Source organism: Gnatocerus cornutus, chromosome 7, assembly GCF_029298725.1.
Source record: "Gnatocerus cornutus isolate USDA-ARS CGAHR chromosome 7, icGnaCorn1.1, whole genome shotgun sequence".
NCBI lineage: Eukaryota > Metazoa > Arthropoda > Insecta > Coleoptera > Tenebrionidae > Gnatocerus > Gnatocerus cornutus.
In genome coordinates, this window is record NC_142239.1 from 18,295,176 (window position 1) to 18,313,698 (window position 18,523).

The window sequence follows — 18,523 nt, forward strand, 5'->3', positions numbered from 1 at the left end:
TTCCAATTAAAAAAAGTCTATAATCACTGTGGTTAATACCACATCTTGTTTTTATGCGCAGTTCCACCAGTTGTACCCAGCAGTTCAACACGTGAAGGCAACAATGAAAGTAAGACTTTCTTAGACTCTCTTGAGGCGACTGAGTGACTTTCTTTCAGCTTAAGCAATGAAAGTTATCATTATTTTCACGAGTTTGATCACATCTCTGCAGTGTTGCTCGAAGGACTTCTTTCCGTCAGTTTGGGATTATGCAGGGACTATAGAGGAAGCCAACGAGGACCTCAACCACTACCGAGATGAAGCTAGTGGTTGCAAGTGTGGAGAGTCGCCAGGGCTCTACTGGGTCTGTTCAGGCAAAGGAGCAATTTGTCGCTCCTTTCCCAAAACTCTCAACTTTACCACAACGACGTTTTACTTTAAGTCGTCACAAGTGGTCACTATCAAACCAGGTGATCTGTTGAAGGTGACCCATGTCGAGACTTTAATGATTGAGTGCAACTATAATCTCTCTGTCATAGAGACAGGAAGTTTTCGTGGCCTTCACATGTTGAAAAATCTATCAATATCGTATAACACCAAATTGGACACATTGCAAAGAGGTAGCTTCGACGGATTGGACAACTTGGAGAAAGTCAGACTTTCGGGGAACGGTTTCGTAACGTTGTTTTCAGTGACCGCGGCTCTTACAAACTTGCCTAAATTAGCAAAACTTGATTTGAGTGAAAATAAGTTCAAAAGTGTCGGCGATGATGACTTTGAAGTGTTGAGAGGTGGCGGACTGATAGAACTTAACTTAATGTTGTGTGGTGTCGAAGAAATCGGAACTGGAGCGTTTAATCCGCTTGGAAATCTAACACACTTGAGCTTGGGGCAAAATAAATTTGACCCCGGGGCTCTTGGGAGCGTCATCATGGAAGCCACCAAGCACACACCGATAGATGTGCTCAATTTAGCCTCCATGGGGGCAAAGAAGACCACTTTGAGGACCCTCTTCACCTCCATCGGTACCACCAACATCTCCAAGCTCTGCTTGGGAGAAAACCAACTGAAAACCATCGAGTCGGAGGTCTTCCAGGACATGCCCAACATTCGCGTTCTTGATCTAAGTTCAATCACACTAACAAACATCTCCAACGACGCCTTCCGTGGTCTAACCAACTTGGAGGTGCTTCTAATGGACACCAACAAACTCCTGACACTTCCTGAAGGACTTCTTCTTCACCAACTCCGGTATTTGGACCTGCGACACTCTTTGACCAACGAAGACCGCTCGGACTTCTTCGGAGAGAAGTTCTTCAACATGAGTAACTTACACAAACTGGATTTGAGCCTCAACCGCCTCCATGGTCTCCACGAAAGAAACTTCCACGGACTCTCCAACTTGCAAAGGTTAGACCTTCAAAGTTCTAATATTATCAGAATAGAGAACGGTACTTTCGCCCCGTTATCACACTTGGAGTACCTCAACCTTGAAAAAAACGCTTTCGTGAAGAACGACACGTGGCGCGAGCACGGACTCTTCGCCGGTCTCAACAACTTGAAAGTTCTCTTACTGGGAGAGTGCGGAATTCGTGTTTTAAGCAGTGTCGCGTTCAAAGACTTTCCGAAACTTGAGCACCTGGGGCTCGAACGCAACAAACTTATGGTGCTCCCTAGTTTTGCGCCTCTGGGCAATTTAAAGAGTGTTAACTTGTCGGAAAACAGCCTGCGACCATGGCAGGAGTCGGTTTTTTCCCACAACCACGAACTTCAAGAAGTGAGAATTGATGGTAATAAAATCGTGTACTTGTCTCCGAAGATGGTGCGCGATCTTGATGGACTCAAAGTGTTGAATTTGAGCAACAACCCTTTTACTTGTGATTGTTCTTTTGCTTGGAAGAGCAAGAAGATTTTTGTTTTGGTCGAAAACCAGACGCTCCCATGCACGTTTCCTGAGAGTACGACCAAGTTGACAGTGCAGGAGTTCTTCCATGATGACTACCGTTGTTTTAACTACGCTCTGGTCATTTCTTTAGTTGTTCTCGTGTTGTTGGTAATACTGACAGCGTTCGGGGTTTATTGGTACCGCTGGCACTTGAAGTACTGGTTGTTCTTGACTCGTCTTCACCTCAGGAGGACTCTAAAGGTGTACAGTAACAAAAGAGCGACAAGTTGTACAAGTTATATTTACGACGCGTTTATTTCGTACAGCAGCGAAGACAGAGACTTTGTCTTAGGGTTGGTGCAAATGTTGGAGAACCATCCTCCGTTCATCCAGCTCTGTATCTACGAGCGCGACTTCGAGATTGGTAGCATGATCTCTGATAACATCCTGGACTCGGTTTCAAGGAGTCGGAAGACTGTTCTTGTTATCAGCGACTCGTACGCGAAGTCCAAGTGGTGTCGTTGGGAGAGCCAGATCGCGGAGTTCAACAGACTCTTCCGGAAGAACGAAGGAGGAAAATACGTTGATGACAACGTGATTTTTATCAAACTGGGGGTTGTAAATGACGCTCATATGACGCCGATGTTGAAGTATCTTCTGAAGACGAGGATTTATTTGCAGTGGGAGGATGACGATGAGAAGAAGAAGGCCGTCTTCTGGCAGAAGCTGAGGAAGGTTCTTGCTCCACCTGTGCCAATGTATGAAAGTCACATTTGATTGCCAAATATTAGAATTATTACTTGTTTTTATTAATAAAGCTTTGTACTGACAATGAGAGTGTTCTTTTCCAAAGTCAAAGACAGTTTATGAGAAACATATATTAGTTTTTACATTAATAAATAACCACTTTACATTTTTACATCAGACTGGAGGAGTCACGTTCTTTGGCTTATCTACCTCTTCACCAAGAAGACATCATGAATAGATTGTCATCAGAATCATCTAAAACCGAGGATTAGTTCAAGTTAACAGTACCAAAGTCGTACCTCTTCCAGAGACAGAGGATTGCTCTTCATTTTTGTGTCAATATTGTGGTACCTCTCGTGGGCAAGATGCAGCCTCACCAAAGCCATGACGTAGTTTTCAGTGGTCAAGATTCGGTTCTTCGCGAAGCGAAGAACCAGACACTCTAACACTTTATTACTAACAGTACAACCAGCTTCCCACAGCAGCGCTCTAAGGTGGTAACTCGAGGTTTTACCATTCCCATGACCACGCTCGAACTTCTGAAACGCTATCTACAACACAACGTTATTCGAGAAGAAAAGGAGTTTGATGGTACCCTCCAGCACTGGAGCATGTGCATCAACACTGGGATGTCCATCAGACTGATGCGCCCGCTGATGTTGTAGTCGCGCAACATAATCAAACTCTTGCAGAGTTCCAAGGAGGGCTTCTCCGATAAGTACGACTTCCAGTGGGCTCTTAAGATCTTCTGCAATTGACTAGCATCGACTTCGGGGGGGAACTTCGTGAGGAGTTTGGTGAGGAGGGTCTTACCGTCGGGCTACAACAATAATTGGCGATGACAAATATTTGGAAAATTGAAGTAGTACCGTTACTGGAGCTGTTTCCTCCATGAATTCGGCGGAGATGTTGCGTATGATCATGTTGTCTTCGTTGACCTCCCAGATGTTGCTTTGCTCATCGGTGAAGATCCTGAGAAGAAATTTCCCGTCGAGATTGGGAATGTTAGTTTGTGGTACCACGATGTAGTCTCCTGGTGGTAATGTGAAGAAGGTCACAACTTCCCGGGCTATGGAATGGTTGGTAACGTCCAGAGGCTTCTGAAAAAGAGTCAGTTGTGGTTTTCACATCTCCGGTACTTACTTGCTCTGTTACGAAATGAGGAGTCAACCTCTGCATGGAATGCGGTACTTCGTAGACGGCGAATCCGATAGCGTACAGAGGTTTCTTCTTCTTCACGTCTTGAATGTGGGTCTCGTAACACTGCGTGATGGAGACGACGACATGACACTTGTTACTGGAGGTTCTAGGGATCTGGACGTGGAATTGCGGGTTCATGGAGGTGGTTTCCACGTAGCCCGGGCCGCCTCCTGAGTTGTACCCCGCGCGCCATCGCCGTCGTGCTAGGACCGCTCTCCACGGTTGCTTGGAGTGGAGGGCGCTTTCCATCATCCAGTCGTCGGGGCCGATGTGCACCAGGTCCAGTTGCGTGAAGTGTTTGGAGAAGTCATCGAAAGACATCCAAAACTCTCCATCGTTGGCCACTCTCACACTTAACAGTTCTTTGTCTCTGTTTGATAGCCCGTCCCATTCCCAAGATCTTTCGCTCCATGGTCCGCTCCATTCGCCTCTTCCCCATGGGTTTCTCAGTCTTACCAACGGCGTCTCTCCTTGTGGTCCTCTCACTCTTGCCAACCCAGTGACACTATAAGCGTGTTGGGTGATTAACCCATTCCTCAACCTCAACTGTCTTTTGTTCTCTTTTTCCTGAGTGACAGTAGCGATGAGTAGACTAGATCTAGGAACAGCACTGTTCAACACTTGAAATGTTAAGAAACGGTCTTGGTGAGTGAGACCGAAACTTTGGACGATACCACCAGTGAGGTCCTGAAGAGCGCGCGTTGTCGATCCTTGCGCCAGGTTCTCGTAACAACCGTAGAATCTAAAACCAAAGAAACTCAATAGGGGTCAAATCCGCTCGATCACGTACTTTGCGTAGGCTTTTTCAAGTAGTGCCGCCCAGAATTCCGTGGTGTTTGAGCAATGGAGGTGGACAAGGCGACCTTTGAAGGTTGGGAGTTTATCATCGACAATGACGTCTCTCCATTCGCCAAAGTGCCAGAAGCGGAATCTACAATAAAAATAATTAGTACTGAGCAAACGTGCCCTTCTAAAATCGTGCACGACGAATAAATAATTCATGAGCCCTCCGAGACCATGGCAAATTAACATTAAATCGACTACAAATAACCATCGAATTTGGTATTCCAATGGGACACCAAGGACGGTTTCCGCTTGCGAATGGTCCTCTTCAGTGTGAGATTTCCTCGTTAGAGGCGAAACAAAGTCAGGGGGTGGGTGTACGCGTTCATTGTGTTCACATCCAGTAGGCGTTGAAATAATATCCTACCATTACCATTAAACTGAAAATCAATATTATTTACTCGCTCATTGTGAACGGGGCGACAATCGGATTTTATGTCGACGGCGAAGGAATTTTAAGCGCGCGAGATCGTTACTGGGAAAATTCAAAGCGCGAGAGTTTTTATTTTCATATGTTGGTAGGACGAGTGTTGTGGCAGTGTTACCAACATATGAGAAAAAGTACAGCCGTGGATTTTTTTTCGGCCGTCTCGAGTTAACAATTTTTCCAGAAGCTATAACTTTGTAATACATTGTCGGAATAGCTTGAAAATTGGCACATTTAAAAAAGCACTCTTGTGGCTTCAAAATGGCGGATTTTCCAATAAAATTGGACTTTTGGTTTTACAAATACAAAAAATATTCTCTAAAGCTGTCACTTTTTCTTTCTAATTTTGTCTACATCAAGTTTAAGAGGCCATAACTTTGTCAAATAACGATGAAATAATTTGAAAAATGCTACCTCTGAAAAGCAACCTTTTGGCTTAAAAATGGTACATAGTTCGTTAAAATTGGACCTGTAGTTTCAAAAATGCATCGCAATTCTGAGGATTAATCTTTTTCTTTTCAAAATATGTTTTTCTCAAGTTCAAGAAGCTGTGACTTTGTAAAATTTAGCGGAAAAAAATTAAAATTAGAAAGGTACAAAGAGTAATCTTTTGGCTTTAAAACTGCGTATAATTATTTAAAATTGGACTTGTAGTTTCAAAAATACAAAGAAAAAATGGGAATTTTTTTTTTTTTAAAGTTGCACTTCTAGCTTTAAAAATCTGAAAGAAAATTTGCAATATTTTTGCGGTTTTTATTTTGATATGTTGGTAGGAACTCATGTTATAACAGTGTCATCAACATGAGAAGAAAACTACAGCCGTGGAAGAATTTTTTCGACCATCTCGTCTGAACAATTTTTCCAGATACTATAACTTTGTAACATATGGAAATAGCTTAAAAATTGGTACATTTAAAGAACACTTTTTTAACTTCAAAATGACATATTTTTTATTAAAATTAGACTTCTGGTTTTAAAAATACTAAAATATTTTCTAAAGCTGTCATTTTTCCTTCTAGTTTTGTCTACATTTAGTTTAAGAGGCCATAACTTTATTAAATAACGAAAAAATAATTTGAAAAGTGCCATCTAAAAAGCAACTTTTCAGCTTTAAAATAACATATAACAAAATGCAACAAAATTCCGAAGATCATTTCTTTTTAAATTTTTTTTTTTCAATTTTAAGCAGCTGTAACTTTAATTACAGGGGTGTAAAGATCAATCTTTTGGCTAAAAAACGCCGAATAATACATTCAAATTCGGCTTTTAGTTTCAAAAACACAAAGAAAAATCGAAGAAAAGAGCAATTTTTTAAAATTGCACTACTAGCGCTTAAAATTAAAAAAATGTAATCTTTTTTTTTAGTTTTTATTTTGATATGTTGGTATTACTCATGTTGTGACAGTGTTATGAAAAAAAGTAAAACCGTGGAATTTTTTTTGACCGTGTCGAGTTGACAATTTTTCCAAAAGCTATAACTTTGTAACATATTGTGGGAATAGCTTGAAAGTTGGCACGTTTAAAAAGCACTATTTTAGCTACAAAATGGTATATTTTCCATTAAAATGAGACTTTTGCTATCAAAAATACAAATTCATTCTTTAACTTTTTCCTTCTAATTTTATCTTCATCCAGTTTAAGAGACTCGTAACTTTGTCAAATAAAGAAAAAATTATTTGAAAATTGCCACATGTAAAAAGAAACCTCTTATCTTTAAAATGATATATGATTACTTATAATTAGACTTCTAGTTTCAAAAGTATAGAGAAAATACGGAGAAAGAAGCAATCTTTTAAAGTTGCATTTAAAGCTCTGAAAATTTGAAGGAGTAATATTTTTTTAGTTTTTATTTTACTATGTTGGCAGGACTCATGCTGTGACAGTGTTACCAACAGGAGAAAAAAAGTAAAGTCGACGAAGAATTTTTTCGGTCGTCTCGAGTTGACAATTTCTCCAGAAGCTATAACTTTGTAAGATATTATGGAGATTTGTTACAAAAAATTGATACTAAGAGAGTGCAAAGAGTAAATTTTTGGCTTTAAAACGGCGCATTACTTATTAAATTTGGACTTCCGATTTCAGAAAAATTCAAAGAAAAAATGCAACTTTTAAAATTGTACTTCTAGCTCTAAAAATTGTATGAAAATTCGTAATATTTTTTAGTTTAAATATTAATATGTTGCTAAGACTTATCTTGTGACAGTGCTACCAACATAAAAGAAAAAGTAAAGCCGTAAAATTATTTTCCATTAAAATTGAGTTTCTGCCTTTGTCATTTTTTTCTTCTAATTTTGTCTACATTAAGTTTATTTAAGAGGCTAAATGTAAAAGAAATAATTAAAAAATTGCCCGACCAAAAAAACAACCTCTTATCTTTAAAGTGATAGTTAAATAGTTCTTTAAAATTGGACTTGTCAATGAATAACTTTTTCTTTAAAAATTTGTCATTGTCAAGTTTAAGACACTATAATTTGGTGAAAAAAATTTGGAACTAGAACTAGAATTTGGAACTTTTGGCTTTAAAATGGCGCAGAATTCATAAAATATGGAAATGGGAATACAGGAGCAAGTTTAAATTGCACTTCTAGCTCCGAAAATTGAAAGGAAATCAGCAATATTTTCCTTCTGCACCTTAGTTAAGTAAAAAACCGCATCCGAAAAAGTGTTCAATTGCGATCCTCGCGTTAATTCGTTTCGTTCGCCTCGGGCTGAGTTATTCCAGTGGTTGGGTGTTAATTTACCGCCGCCCCCGCGCGCCTTTCCTGGAGGCGGCGAGTGTCATTCCCGATGTAATCTTCCGATAAATTCCGTTATTAACGACGCGATTTTGTAATTGTGCGGCAAAGTATAAACGCTAGAAGGAGGTGAATGTTTATCAATGATGATTGGTGCTCGTTTTTGACCCTAAATGAGTTCTAATCTGATGGAAGTGTATACGTCGTGAAAAGTGATTGCAGAATGAACAATCTTAATCTCATTTGTGGCGAGAACGACCGCTAATGGTTCGTTCTCACGGTTCTCGCGATTTTTCCGTACCGAAAAATCGGCGCAACAGTTCCGCATTGTACTTTTAGATCGTCCTTCTCATAAATAAGTCAATTACTGCGTCCAAGTGCGTGCTTAAAGTGGACAATGGTCCTTAGAACAGGACGAGATCGAGTCGTGGCATGCGGTAAAAATGATGAGATATCTGCCATTGTATAACAGTCTTTGCTTTACTTGGACCTGATGTCTAACTCAATCTCGTTTGTAATTCCAATGAGAAATAACTTGTGCTGTAGGTAATTGGCTCACTTTTAGAAACAACCAGTGCCGTACTAATATTATTAGGCTCAAATGACGTGTGGTTTACAAATCAGGGACGTGGGAACGAAGTGTGGGACCTAAAACAGAGCCTTGCGTGACTCCCATTTTTATATTATCATCAAATTTTTTTAATAGTTGGTAGCTCTGTTCATCTGTCTATTTCCACACCCCCCTTTTACCATCTCCGAGCTCCGCCACTGCCGCAAAGATGTGCGCGATCGTTATTTCAGTCCTGTTAAACAAATTAAACCGCTCAACGATCTAGATAATTTCATGCATTTGATCATTTAAAAAAATAACACTTTATGATGTTCCCTTGTGTGTTTCTTAGAAGAGCAGCATGCGAACCTCGACTACCTATTTAATTAGATTTATTAGGTATTCTCGCTGATAAAGGCCATTCCAGACCTCCACTGTTAAATTACCTAAAAACTCCACAATAAGAATGCGAGTTATCGAATCCTTGATCTGGAGGAACAATCCTGTCCAGAAATCGCGGTGTCAACGCCAAAGACGCCACAGCTGCAAGAAGCCATTGATCTCCCAATTCTCCTGCTTCGACAGCGAAGCGCATTTCGCCGTCATTAACGAAGCGCGGCCTTTGGCACATTTCCTGCAAAAAAAAGGGAATTAGTTGCTTGTTAGTTGGTCATCGTGTCGGGGTCAAGTGCGTGCTTGATGGTTAATTTGTTGGCTGCATTGACAGGAGAAATTTCAATTCAGAAGTTATGTACCAAAAAGATCGAGATGAGGCTTAATTACAGTGGAACAAAGAATATTCGCGGTTTTATGCATACAGGATGACTCAACGAAGCGTGGAACTTTACGCAATTTTTAATCTTGATATACGCTGATTCTTGTTGGAGATGAACTAGAGCAAAAACATGGGTTTTTGAGGAATGGTACAAGTTTGGCAGCTATGCCGGAAATAATTTAGAAGCAGAATTGCTTCCTGAATCTAAATTTGATGCACTTTTTGCCCAGGACAGAACTCAGAGATATTTGTAAAATAAGTTTTTTTTAGTGCGCCGCGTTTACTTTTGTGTTTTTCAGTTTTGCTTAACAACTTGCAAAATCATGAAACTCTATGATACATCATTAAAGGTAATTAAATGAGTTTTCCAACGAACTATAGAAATCGCCGGGACAGTTAGTTTTTGCCAAGATATTTGAGAAAACTAATGGAAATTTCAAAAAACGGACGGTTTTTAAAAACGTGCTTGTATTTTTTACATAGAACTCCTAAATTGGTACTTTGATTTTTTATTGTAATACGTCGTTATCAAGGTTAAGATCTCTGCTTTCTGACGCGGTGATAAACAAGTTATCTATTGTCATTTAGAAGCAGTTACATTACAAAGAATATGGAGTGCTTTTTAGAAAAAAAATCACGTTTTGATATCATTCGAAAGTTTTGTAAAAATTTTTGTTTAAATCCCCCCAAAACTGTAGTTTTTCGATAAATCTCGCGTTTCTAAATGAATTCACTGGTCAGAATGAAAGATCATAGATAATAATTATGCAGTAACTGTTAAAAAGTTGTTGGTCGAGTTTTTTATACTTTAAATGAATTTGATGACGTTTTCGTTTTAATCTAGATAATTGTTTTGCCCCAGATAAAATTTTCGTAAAATTCATGATATTTTCATAGGTTAGGTACTGCCACCAGATTGTCCAGAAAAAAAAATTTACGTGAAGATACAAAAATAGATATTTACATAACAAGTGCGGAAAGTGAGCAATTTCGGACGAGTGTAAATGTAGATGCACGAGGCGCCAGCCGAGTGCAGATGTTACACGAGTGCAAGAAAGACACTTTCCGACGAGTTGTGTACACTATTTTTCCTACAACCTTCCATCATCAGGAAGAAACTATAAGTCTTGACAATAGTTCATTTCTTATCTATTCTAATTATCGTTTTTTACGACCATGAGGTTTTATATGAATAAAAGTGACGTATTCCACATAGTTAGATGGTTGATGTTTTCGTACATCAATTTACGAAAGTAAAAGTCACTAGTGTGATATGAATATATCCGCACAGACCTGTCAAAATTGTCTTGTCAGAAACGACCTAACCAATTCATTTTTACTATTATGCATGTTGTTTTATAGTGAGTCGTCTAGATATTTAAGACAAAAATTCAAGAATTACATTTGTATTTGAAAATAACTGTCAATTTTGACAGGTCTGTACGGATATATTCATACCACACTAGTGACTTTTACTTTCGGAAATGGATGTACCAAAATATGAACCATCTAAATATGTGGAATACTGTTGTCGAAACTTATGGTTTTTTCCTGATGATGAAAGGTCGTAGGAAAAATATTGTACATAACTCGTCGGAAAGTGTCTTTCTTGGACTCGTGTAATATCTGCACTCGGCTGGCGCCTCGTGCATCTACTTTTACACTCGTGCGAAACTGGTCACTTTCCGTACTTGTTATGTAAATATCTAATTTCAGTGACATCGACTTCCTCATTTTGTGCTAATTTTTAATAGAATGGCGAGGATTTGTGTTTAATAGTTCAATAATGTCTTTTCTAAAAATCTAAACTTTTTTCAAAAATTTCCACCCTCTACAGTTTTTGTTTCATAGGCAAACTAATTGTAAGAACTCTTCATTATTATAAATCTAAAGAGAAATTAGAAAATTTAGAAAAACTCTAAAGAATCTGAAGAATCTCTAGAGAATCTAAGAAAAGTCTACAGGGAATTTAAAAAACTTAAAACAAGCTTTAAAGAATCTAATGAGAATTAGACAGAATCTAAAGGTAATAAAGGTAATTCAGAAAATATAAAAAAAAATAAAAGAGATCTTAAAAGTTTCTAGAAACTTCAAAAGTGTCCAGAGACTATACAAAAAATCTTGAGAGAATCTAAAAAGAATCTAAAGAGCACTTAAAAAATTTAATAAAGCTCCAAGGATTCTAAAAAAAATTAGAAACAATTTACGGAAAATCTAGAGAATCTAATTATTAAAATTACAATTTTTTCCCAAACACCAAATTTTTACAAAAAATGCTGACGCGCGTTTCGATAGCAATGCTGTCATCATCAGAGCGATGATTAAACTTTGGGAAAAAATTGTAATTTTAATAATTTGTCAACACCAAGAATTGATCCAATAAATTTCCTTTGTAGAGAATCTAAAAAAAAATATGGGAAATCTAGAAGATACTTTAAGAGATTCTAGAAACTTTAAGAAAGTCGAGAGACTATGAAGGAAATGAAAATCTTGAGAGAATCTGAGAAAAGTCTACTGTGAATTTCGAAAACTTAAAACAAGCTTTAAAGAAGCTAAAAAGAATTAGACAGAATCTAAAAATAATTTAGAGAATCTAAAAAATCTAAAGAAAACTTTAAAGAAATCTTAAAAGTTTGTAGATACTTTAATAATGTCTAAAGACTATAAAACAAACTTGATAGAAACTAAAAAGAATTAAAAGACAATTTTGAATTTTTAGTTTTTTGACCATCACTGGTAAATTATTTGTCTTACCAATCTGAGATTTAGCCAGTTGATAGATTTCAAGCTGCTCTTTCGATTGGTATTAAACTTTTCCCGATAAAATCACTCCCATAATCATAACTTTGCAAGTCTTTAAGAAGAGGTGAAGAACATTTTGTGTACAGTAGACCCTCAAAAAAAGAATTTTCAAGAATATCTCTGAATCCGGACGGATTCGAAAGTATTTCCAAAATTTATTAACTATTGTAGTTTTGTAAACTTAAAATGGCACGTAGTTCATTAAAATGATATTTTAAATTTATATGTGCAGTTGTCAGATGTTTGAGTGAAGGGTTGTGAAATTGTAAACAAACTCGGACATGGAAACTGGAACGTACGTCTTTAATTGTACTCATCTTCGAATAACAATAAAGACTTGGCAGTTAACACAATGACATGCTTTCCAGGCGTACTCAAATATATAATTTCTCTTGAAAATGTGTGAAAACCTAAAAATTTAAAATTAACAATAAAAGCCACCATTCTCCACCTAATGAAAACATAAAACCGTCATAAAAACCCACTTAGCATAATGAAAAAAAAAAAAACATAGAAAACTAACTTTTCGTGCTTTCATAAGTTAAACCCGACACAAACTACGGCATTAAATTTCGAACTAAGTACCTACAATTTGTGTCGTAGGCGCGCCACGAAGCGACCAATTAAAATATTCCGTGATGATCGTTAAGTCTCTCAAGTGCGAATTCTTCGTGTCTGTCGTTATTTTTCCTTAATAAACGTCGGAAACGAGCACTTTGTCGATAGCATCGTCGGAATTGAAACTCGTCGCTGCTGTACAAAGATAATCTTTCTCTGACTCGTTAAAAAAAATCACAGATACCATCGGAGGAAAAAAGTCACTTTATGTGGTGAGCAATCACAGATAATATACGGCTCTTTTCGAAACTAGTTTTTCCCTTTAATTGCTTATTTATGGCGTTTAAAGCGCACGCCAACTGTGCTTACGTGGGGTCGCATCCAGACGATGGGGTGCAACGGGGGCTTCTTGTGGTGGTAGAGGGCGCGAGGACCCGCCGGAAAATCGGGGTCCTCGAAGAGGGCGCCTCGCTCGCGGCAAGCGCGCCGGATGGCTTGGTAGTTCGTGGCCAGGCGCTGCCGCTCGGTGGTGCAATACCTGCAAAAAAACAAGTTACAGGCGGTTTAGGACGCAAATGTCACTTTGACTTTGTTTTTTATATGATGAATTAGTTTTGGAAATTTTGAGATGACAAGGTTGGCATCATTGTTCCCTAGAATTTGACATTTGCTGTGTACTAAGGTTACAATTAATTCCGGTTGAAAATGCAGCAATTGCACAGCTAATTTCATGTCAAAATAGACGAAAGTCAAATTCTGGGGTACAATGATGCCAACTTGGTCATATTAAAGTTTCCAAAGCTAATCATCAAGATTCCAACCTTAAATAAGGAAATAACTGTCAAAATCGACTGTAAAACCGTCATTGCAACATTTGCAACAGGGCCGAATTACACGATGAAAATGTTAAAATTTGTGACCTTGGAAGCAAGTATGGCAACGACACTCTAATTTTGCGTCGGAAGTGTCTCCAGAACGAGGAAGAGAATGCCGTCACGTGCTCTCATTCGAAACGTGCATCTGGAGTCCGGCTAATGGTAAAATTAGCTCCATCAACTGTGGAATGGAACGTATCGGAATTTGCGCTTTCCGGAAGGAATATCTCGATGAAGGCACTTCCGCGACAGTGGCGTGCGAACGGGATAATTAGTGAGAAAAACGAGACAATGAAAAGGTCATGGTTTATTTTAGAAAGCGACCATGGCACTACTAGCGAGAAAATCAGCGTCGCTCATGAAGGCAGACGATGGTACCAAACTCTCCTCGACCATCAACTGCACTTTCTTGTAATAATCGACCTTCTCCTGGAGTTCTTTGCAGTCTTGTTCGATTTTGACGAGGCTGGCGCGGATTTCAAGACACCCTTGCTTGTACGTGTCGAATTTCTGGAGATTCTCCATTCTAACGTGAATTTTGGACTTGTAACCATCGAGTTCTTGGTACTTCTCCTTTAAGCGCCCCCGGAGAGATGTTAAATGGAACTCCAACTGCTGGGGCGACGATATGACATCTCCGTACTTTGAAACTAGGGGTAAAACAGGGCGATCCTTCGATGTGTGGATGGTTTTGAATTTTGCGAGGTTTCCGGCGGAAATGAGCAGAAACGCGACGATACACAGAGACACGCACCCGAAAAGGACGAACAAATACAGGAGCAGTGACATTTTCGAAATTTTGACGTTGGTCCAGAGCCCACTGTTTAAACATCCTTCTAATATCATTTTCAAAACATAAAAGTTACTAAGGTTGGCGAAAACAAAACACCCTAAACGTGAGTTGGCGAGAGTGGTAGGTAACTAAATGGGCATTGACGTTTTTAGTGTCAAATTCGACTGGAATTTTACATTGTGCGTGAAAAATGGAAAAAACTGATAATTTCTACATTGAGAGGTAGATAACCTAAAATAAAGTAAGTGAATGTGACATTACAGTAGGTTGCAACTGCGCACTTTGACAGTTATTTGGAATCTTGATAATTTAACTTTGGGAAAATAAAGATAACAAGGTTGGCAACATTGATCCCCAAGAATTTGATAGCATGAAATTTGGTGTCAAAATTACGTAATTAATTAGTGCGATGTTCCAAGTGAAGTGAAATTGACAGAATTTTAACGATCTTTTGTACCCCAGAAGCCAACTCACATTGCAACATTTGCAACAGGAACGAATTACACGATGAAAATTTTAGAGTTTGTGACCTGGGTGTGAACCTTTGCAACCTAAACCAACTATATCAACAAACTTCAAAGTACAGTCCTAAAACCAATGCTATTTAAGCAGAACGCCAACTCTGGTTTACCAAAAATCGAAGGTAAATTGATTTTTTATGTTTAGAATGGATAATACACGTTGAACTGAATTCCGCTTCTAGTAGGAAATGACGCTAATTAAAACACATCTGGTTCTACAGGTTGGCAAACATAAAAACCAGTGGTACCACCATTTCAGTCTCTATTTCATTAATCATAATTACCTCGATAGCGTCGACTGCTTGTCCTCCGGTTTGGTGGCGTGTCCGTTCATCCACGGCCTCCCATTCCCATTAACCCCTGAAACAAACGAAGACGCTTTAACCAAGCACTCTTGACTAAACAGTTATTTCAGTAATTGTATTCAAATTTGTAAGAACGCATGGGAATGCATTTCTACCGTTTTACTTTCACTTCGTGATTAGATTAGAGTCAGTGGCTGAGGGTATTGTGCGCCATTATTTGAAATTCAACGCAAATTGCATGGAATGGTGATAATTATTGTGCAAACGTGGAGATTGAGGGGGAGAGATCACGAGGAAATTACGCCACGCCACGGCGCGCTAATTGAGGGTGTGCCCCAGGGATCCGTCTTTAGGCCCATCTTGTTCAATCCAGCTTAATTAGTCGCGTTCCCGGCGTTTCACTCTACCAGAGTGAAAAATAAGCAATTTTCCTTGCCAAGTTACGCATCCGATTTTATCTCCGCGCCGATAAATCAGATTCCGCTATAATCCTCTTGCACAACAATCAGTGGCGTAGCATCAATCGCGTTAATTAATTCATCGGCCGCAGGTGGCGCAATCCGGAGCTCCCGGAGTTTTCGAAATGAAAACATCAACAATACTCTGACATTATAAAGCGTGTTCGGATTATTATGCATAGCTTCGGTTTTATACAGTCGACATTTGACAAATTCAAATAATTATTTACTGACAAGTTTAATGGAAGCGAGCTTGCTGGAACATAATTGTAAATACGCTCCTGTCGTACGACTTAATCAAAAACCGCAGCCGGATTTGTCCGAACCAATTGCTACATGAATCGCCCTGTATATTAGCGAGACGTGTTGGGTGGTCAGACGAAATCGGGTCAGGAAGAGGAATTAAAGAGACGGATTAACATAAGAAACTGTAACATTGCTATTTTTCATTATAATACAATTCTTAATTAAATTAAAGAGGAAGATGATACAGTTAGACCTCGGAAGTCGCACACGTGACCTTAAAAAGAATCAGAGCGGGCGCTGGTGCATGGGAAACATGAACAAAGAAACAGTTCAATTAATTTATTTGAACTTGACATTGTTTTAGGCGGGGAAAATTCGACACTTTTAGTTGTCGACATTTGGCAGTTCGCGCTTTTAATTACTGACAGGCGAATTTCATACAAGACTTTAGATTTTTATTTTTTTTTCTCATAAAATTTGAATTTTGAATTGAAGTGCAAAATTTCTGTTGCAAATGTCCACCCAAGGATAAAAATTTGAATTTTTTTAATGTGTAATTTGTTCCTGTTGCAAAGGTTGCAATGGTGGTGTCAAAATGTAATGTAATGTGTCAAAATTCAATTAAAGCACAGTAAATGTTATGTCAAAATGGCAAATGTCAAATTCTGGGCGACAATGATACCAACCTTGTCATTTCAAAATTTCCAAAACTAATTCATCAAGATTCCACCTTCACAGTCGGTTTAGGTTGCACTTTGACAGTGTTTGGTAGGAATCTTGAAAAATTTGATTTCGAGTTTAAGATGAAAATTGCTGTGTATCAAAGTTACGTAATTAATTAGTGCGAGTCCTTGAACATATTCTAAGTGAAGCGAATTTTTCCTCAGATGCGATTGCTGATTAAAAACGAAACAAACAAATTTAATTGCGACGCATTACAATGACAGAACTTCGATCGTCTTTTGTACTACAAAACCTAAATTACATAACGTTGCCATTGCAACATTTGCAACGAAACGAATTACACGATGAAAATTTTAAAATTTGTGACCTTGGGTGGACTGTAACTGTATAGTCGGTTTAGGTTGCCAATGCCCACTTTGACAGTTATTTTTTGTATTTAAGACAGTCGGTTTAGGTTGCAAACGCTCACTTTACAGTTATTTTCATTTAAGGTTGCAATCTTGATGAATTAACTCTAAAAACTGTCAAGATGACAAGGTTGGCATTATTATCTCCCCAAAATTTGACATTTGTCAATTTTGACAATAAAATTAATACGGATTCCGTTATTAAATAGTGAAAGGCTTTAAACATGTTTCTAGTAAAGTGAAGTTTAATACAAGACTTTAGATTTTGTTTTTCTTGTTTTAACATTTAGTTGATTTTGAACCAAAGTGCAAAATTTCCGAATAAATACTAAAGGCAATTTTTCCTGCAGAGAATTTTTGGGGGCGTAAAATTTAAAATGCGGCTCTGTGATTGGTTAACAGAGCGAGTTACACGGTGCAAAGAACTGCCACTAAATTGTTTTTGTTGTTTTCAGTGCAAATTAGGTATTTTATTATAACTTTTTTTATATAACTGTTTTTCCTTCGTATATTTAGCTATTACAGTTCCGAGCAAAAGAATTAGACGTCATGAGTTTGTATTTTAGTTGAAATTGGAAATCGAAGCCATAATTTGAACAAAATTTTGACAGTTAATGTTTATTGACAAATTATTGGTATCAACCATACTTACACAGTGATGTAAAATTTTAAATAATTTGAACGTGCACTTTTTTTGCTCGAAGATGTATAAAAAAAAATGTCAAACAAGAAGTGTCACATCTCTCAAATTGTCACCAAATTGTAGAAGCTTCATCAATAAACTTTGTCATTTTATTGTCGTTTTTCATTATTATAGTAAAAAACTGGACAGTTGCTTGTGGAGACATCAAAATTGGCATGTATATAGGAAAAATAAAAAGTGAAGTTGGCAACAGTTTCTTGCAATTTTAATCGATAACAGTTGGCAGCACAAAAGTTTTATCTTGACGCAACAGTGACATGCGTAGAAGTTAATCGTCCTATGTAACTTTACAAAAATTTTTCAAATTAGATTTAAAGCTCCTTTTTAGAACTGAATTCTTAATTAATGCAATCTGTTGATTTTGCCAACTTTGACAAGTTAACCTCAAAAATAAAAAAATTGAAAACCTGATTTACACTCAAGAATTTTCGAAAATTTATAGAAGAACTCATAACTATTGGGTTAAATTGTGACATGTGTAGAAGCTAATCGTCCTGTGTAAGTTTACCAAAATCCTTATTTATATCTCTCTTTGAAACAAATTTTAAATTAATGTCAGTCAAATCTGACAACACGTAAGCCTCAAAAATCGCTACATTCAATTTTCCCCCAGTTTTCTCCCTAAGGAATTGAAAGTCTGATTTACACCCGAGAAATTTCGAAAATTTCGCCAGGGGTGGACTGGTAGTAATGAGGTCTAGTTTAGAACTTTAAAGCACCAAAGTGCTAGTGTGGCGCGAAGTTTGAACGTAAAATATCAGTTGTGGCAGTGGTAAAAAAGCGTTAGCCCGGAGTGTCCGTCCACCCTCGCGCCGTCCTCCGGTGACATTGATATTTATTTTAATTACGTCTGTCAGTCAAGAGGCAGAGGCGTGTCGAAAGTAAAGCACCAAGCTCTCTGCATATTTATGTTAATGAGCACATTGTAAGTTGCAGTTTGGTATAAAAGTGCGATGTAGAATTTTTGCAAAAACGTCGACAAAGGTTTCGCCGCGAGGTTGTCGGACGGCGAAGAATAGGGTTTCATGAT

At 38.0% G+C, this 18,523-nt stretch overlaps 2 protein-coding genes across 5 annotated transcripts in view; one reads left to right on the forward strand and one right to left on the reverse strand.

The window, feature by feature from the left end:
- On the forward strand, nt 1–2,696 carry LOC148172025 (toll-like receptor 4). 2 transcript variants are annotated; one of them, XM_088040661.1, is made up of 2 exons: nt 1–109; nt 159–2,696. In XM_088040661.1, the coding sequence occupies exon 2, from the start codon at nt 167–169 to the stop codon at nt 2,639–2,641; it is 2,475 nt and encodes an 824-aa protein (XP_087896787.1). In that variant the 5' UTR covers nt 1–109; nt 159–166; the 3' UTR covers nt 2,642–2,696. The 2 variants fall into 2 exon arrangements, with proteins under 2 accessions (XP_087896787.1, XP_087896788.1); XM_088040662.1 differs by lacking the exon at nt 1–109 and having other exon boundaries at nt 381–463; nt 519–2,696.
- The window catches only part of LOC148172026 (calpain-9-like), a 27,352-nt gene continuing 11,351 nt past the window's right edge, over nt 2,523–18,523 (reverse strand). Inside the window, exons 2-11 of one of the 3 annotated variants that reach the window (XR_015770338.1) lie at nt 14,975–15,050; nt 12,871–13,039; nt 8,813–9,000; nt 4,602–4,742; nt 3,755–4,553; nt 3,481–3,711; nt 3,207–3,431; nt 2,911–3,162; nt 2,777–2,866; nt 2,523–2,612 (exon numbers count right to left, since the gene is read on the reverse strand). Coding sequence is in view for 2 of the 3 variants with exons in the window: in XM_088040663.1 (XP_087896789.1) it covers nt 2,840–2,866; nt 2,911–3,162; nt 3,207–3,431; nt 3,481–3,711; nt 3,755–4,553; nt 4,602–4,742; nt 8,813–9,000; nt 12,871–13,039; nt 14,975–15,050 (2,108 nt within the window). In the remaining variant the exon portion in view is untranslated. Of the gene's footprint in view, nt 2,613–2,724; nt 2,867–2,910; nt 3,163–3,206; nt 3,432–3,480; nt 3,712–3,754; nt 4,554–4,601; nt 4,743–8,812; nt 9,001–12,870; nt 13,040–14,974; nt 15,051–18,523 lie in introns of those variants that run through there. The other 2 variants (XM_088040664.1, XM_088040663.1) reach the window with 2 other exon arrangements.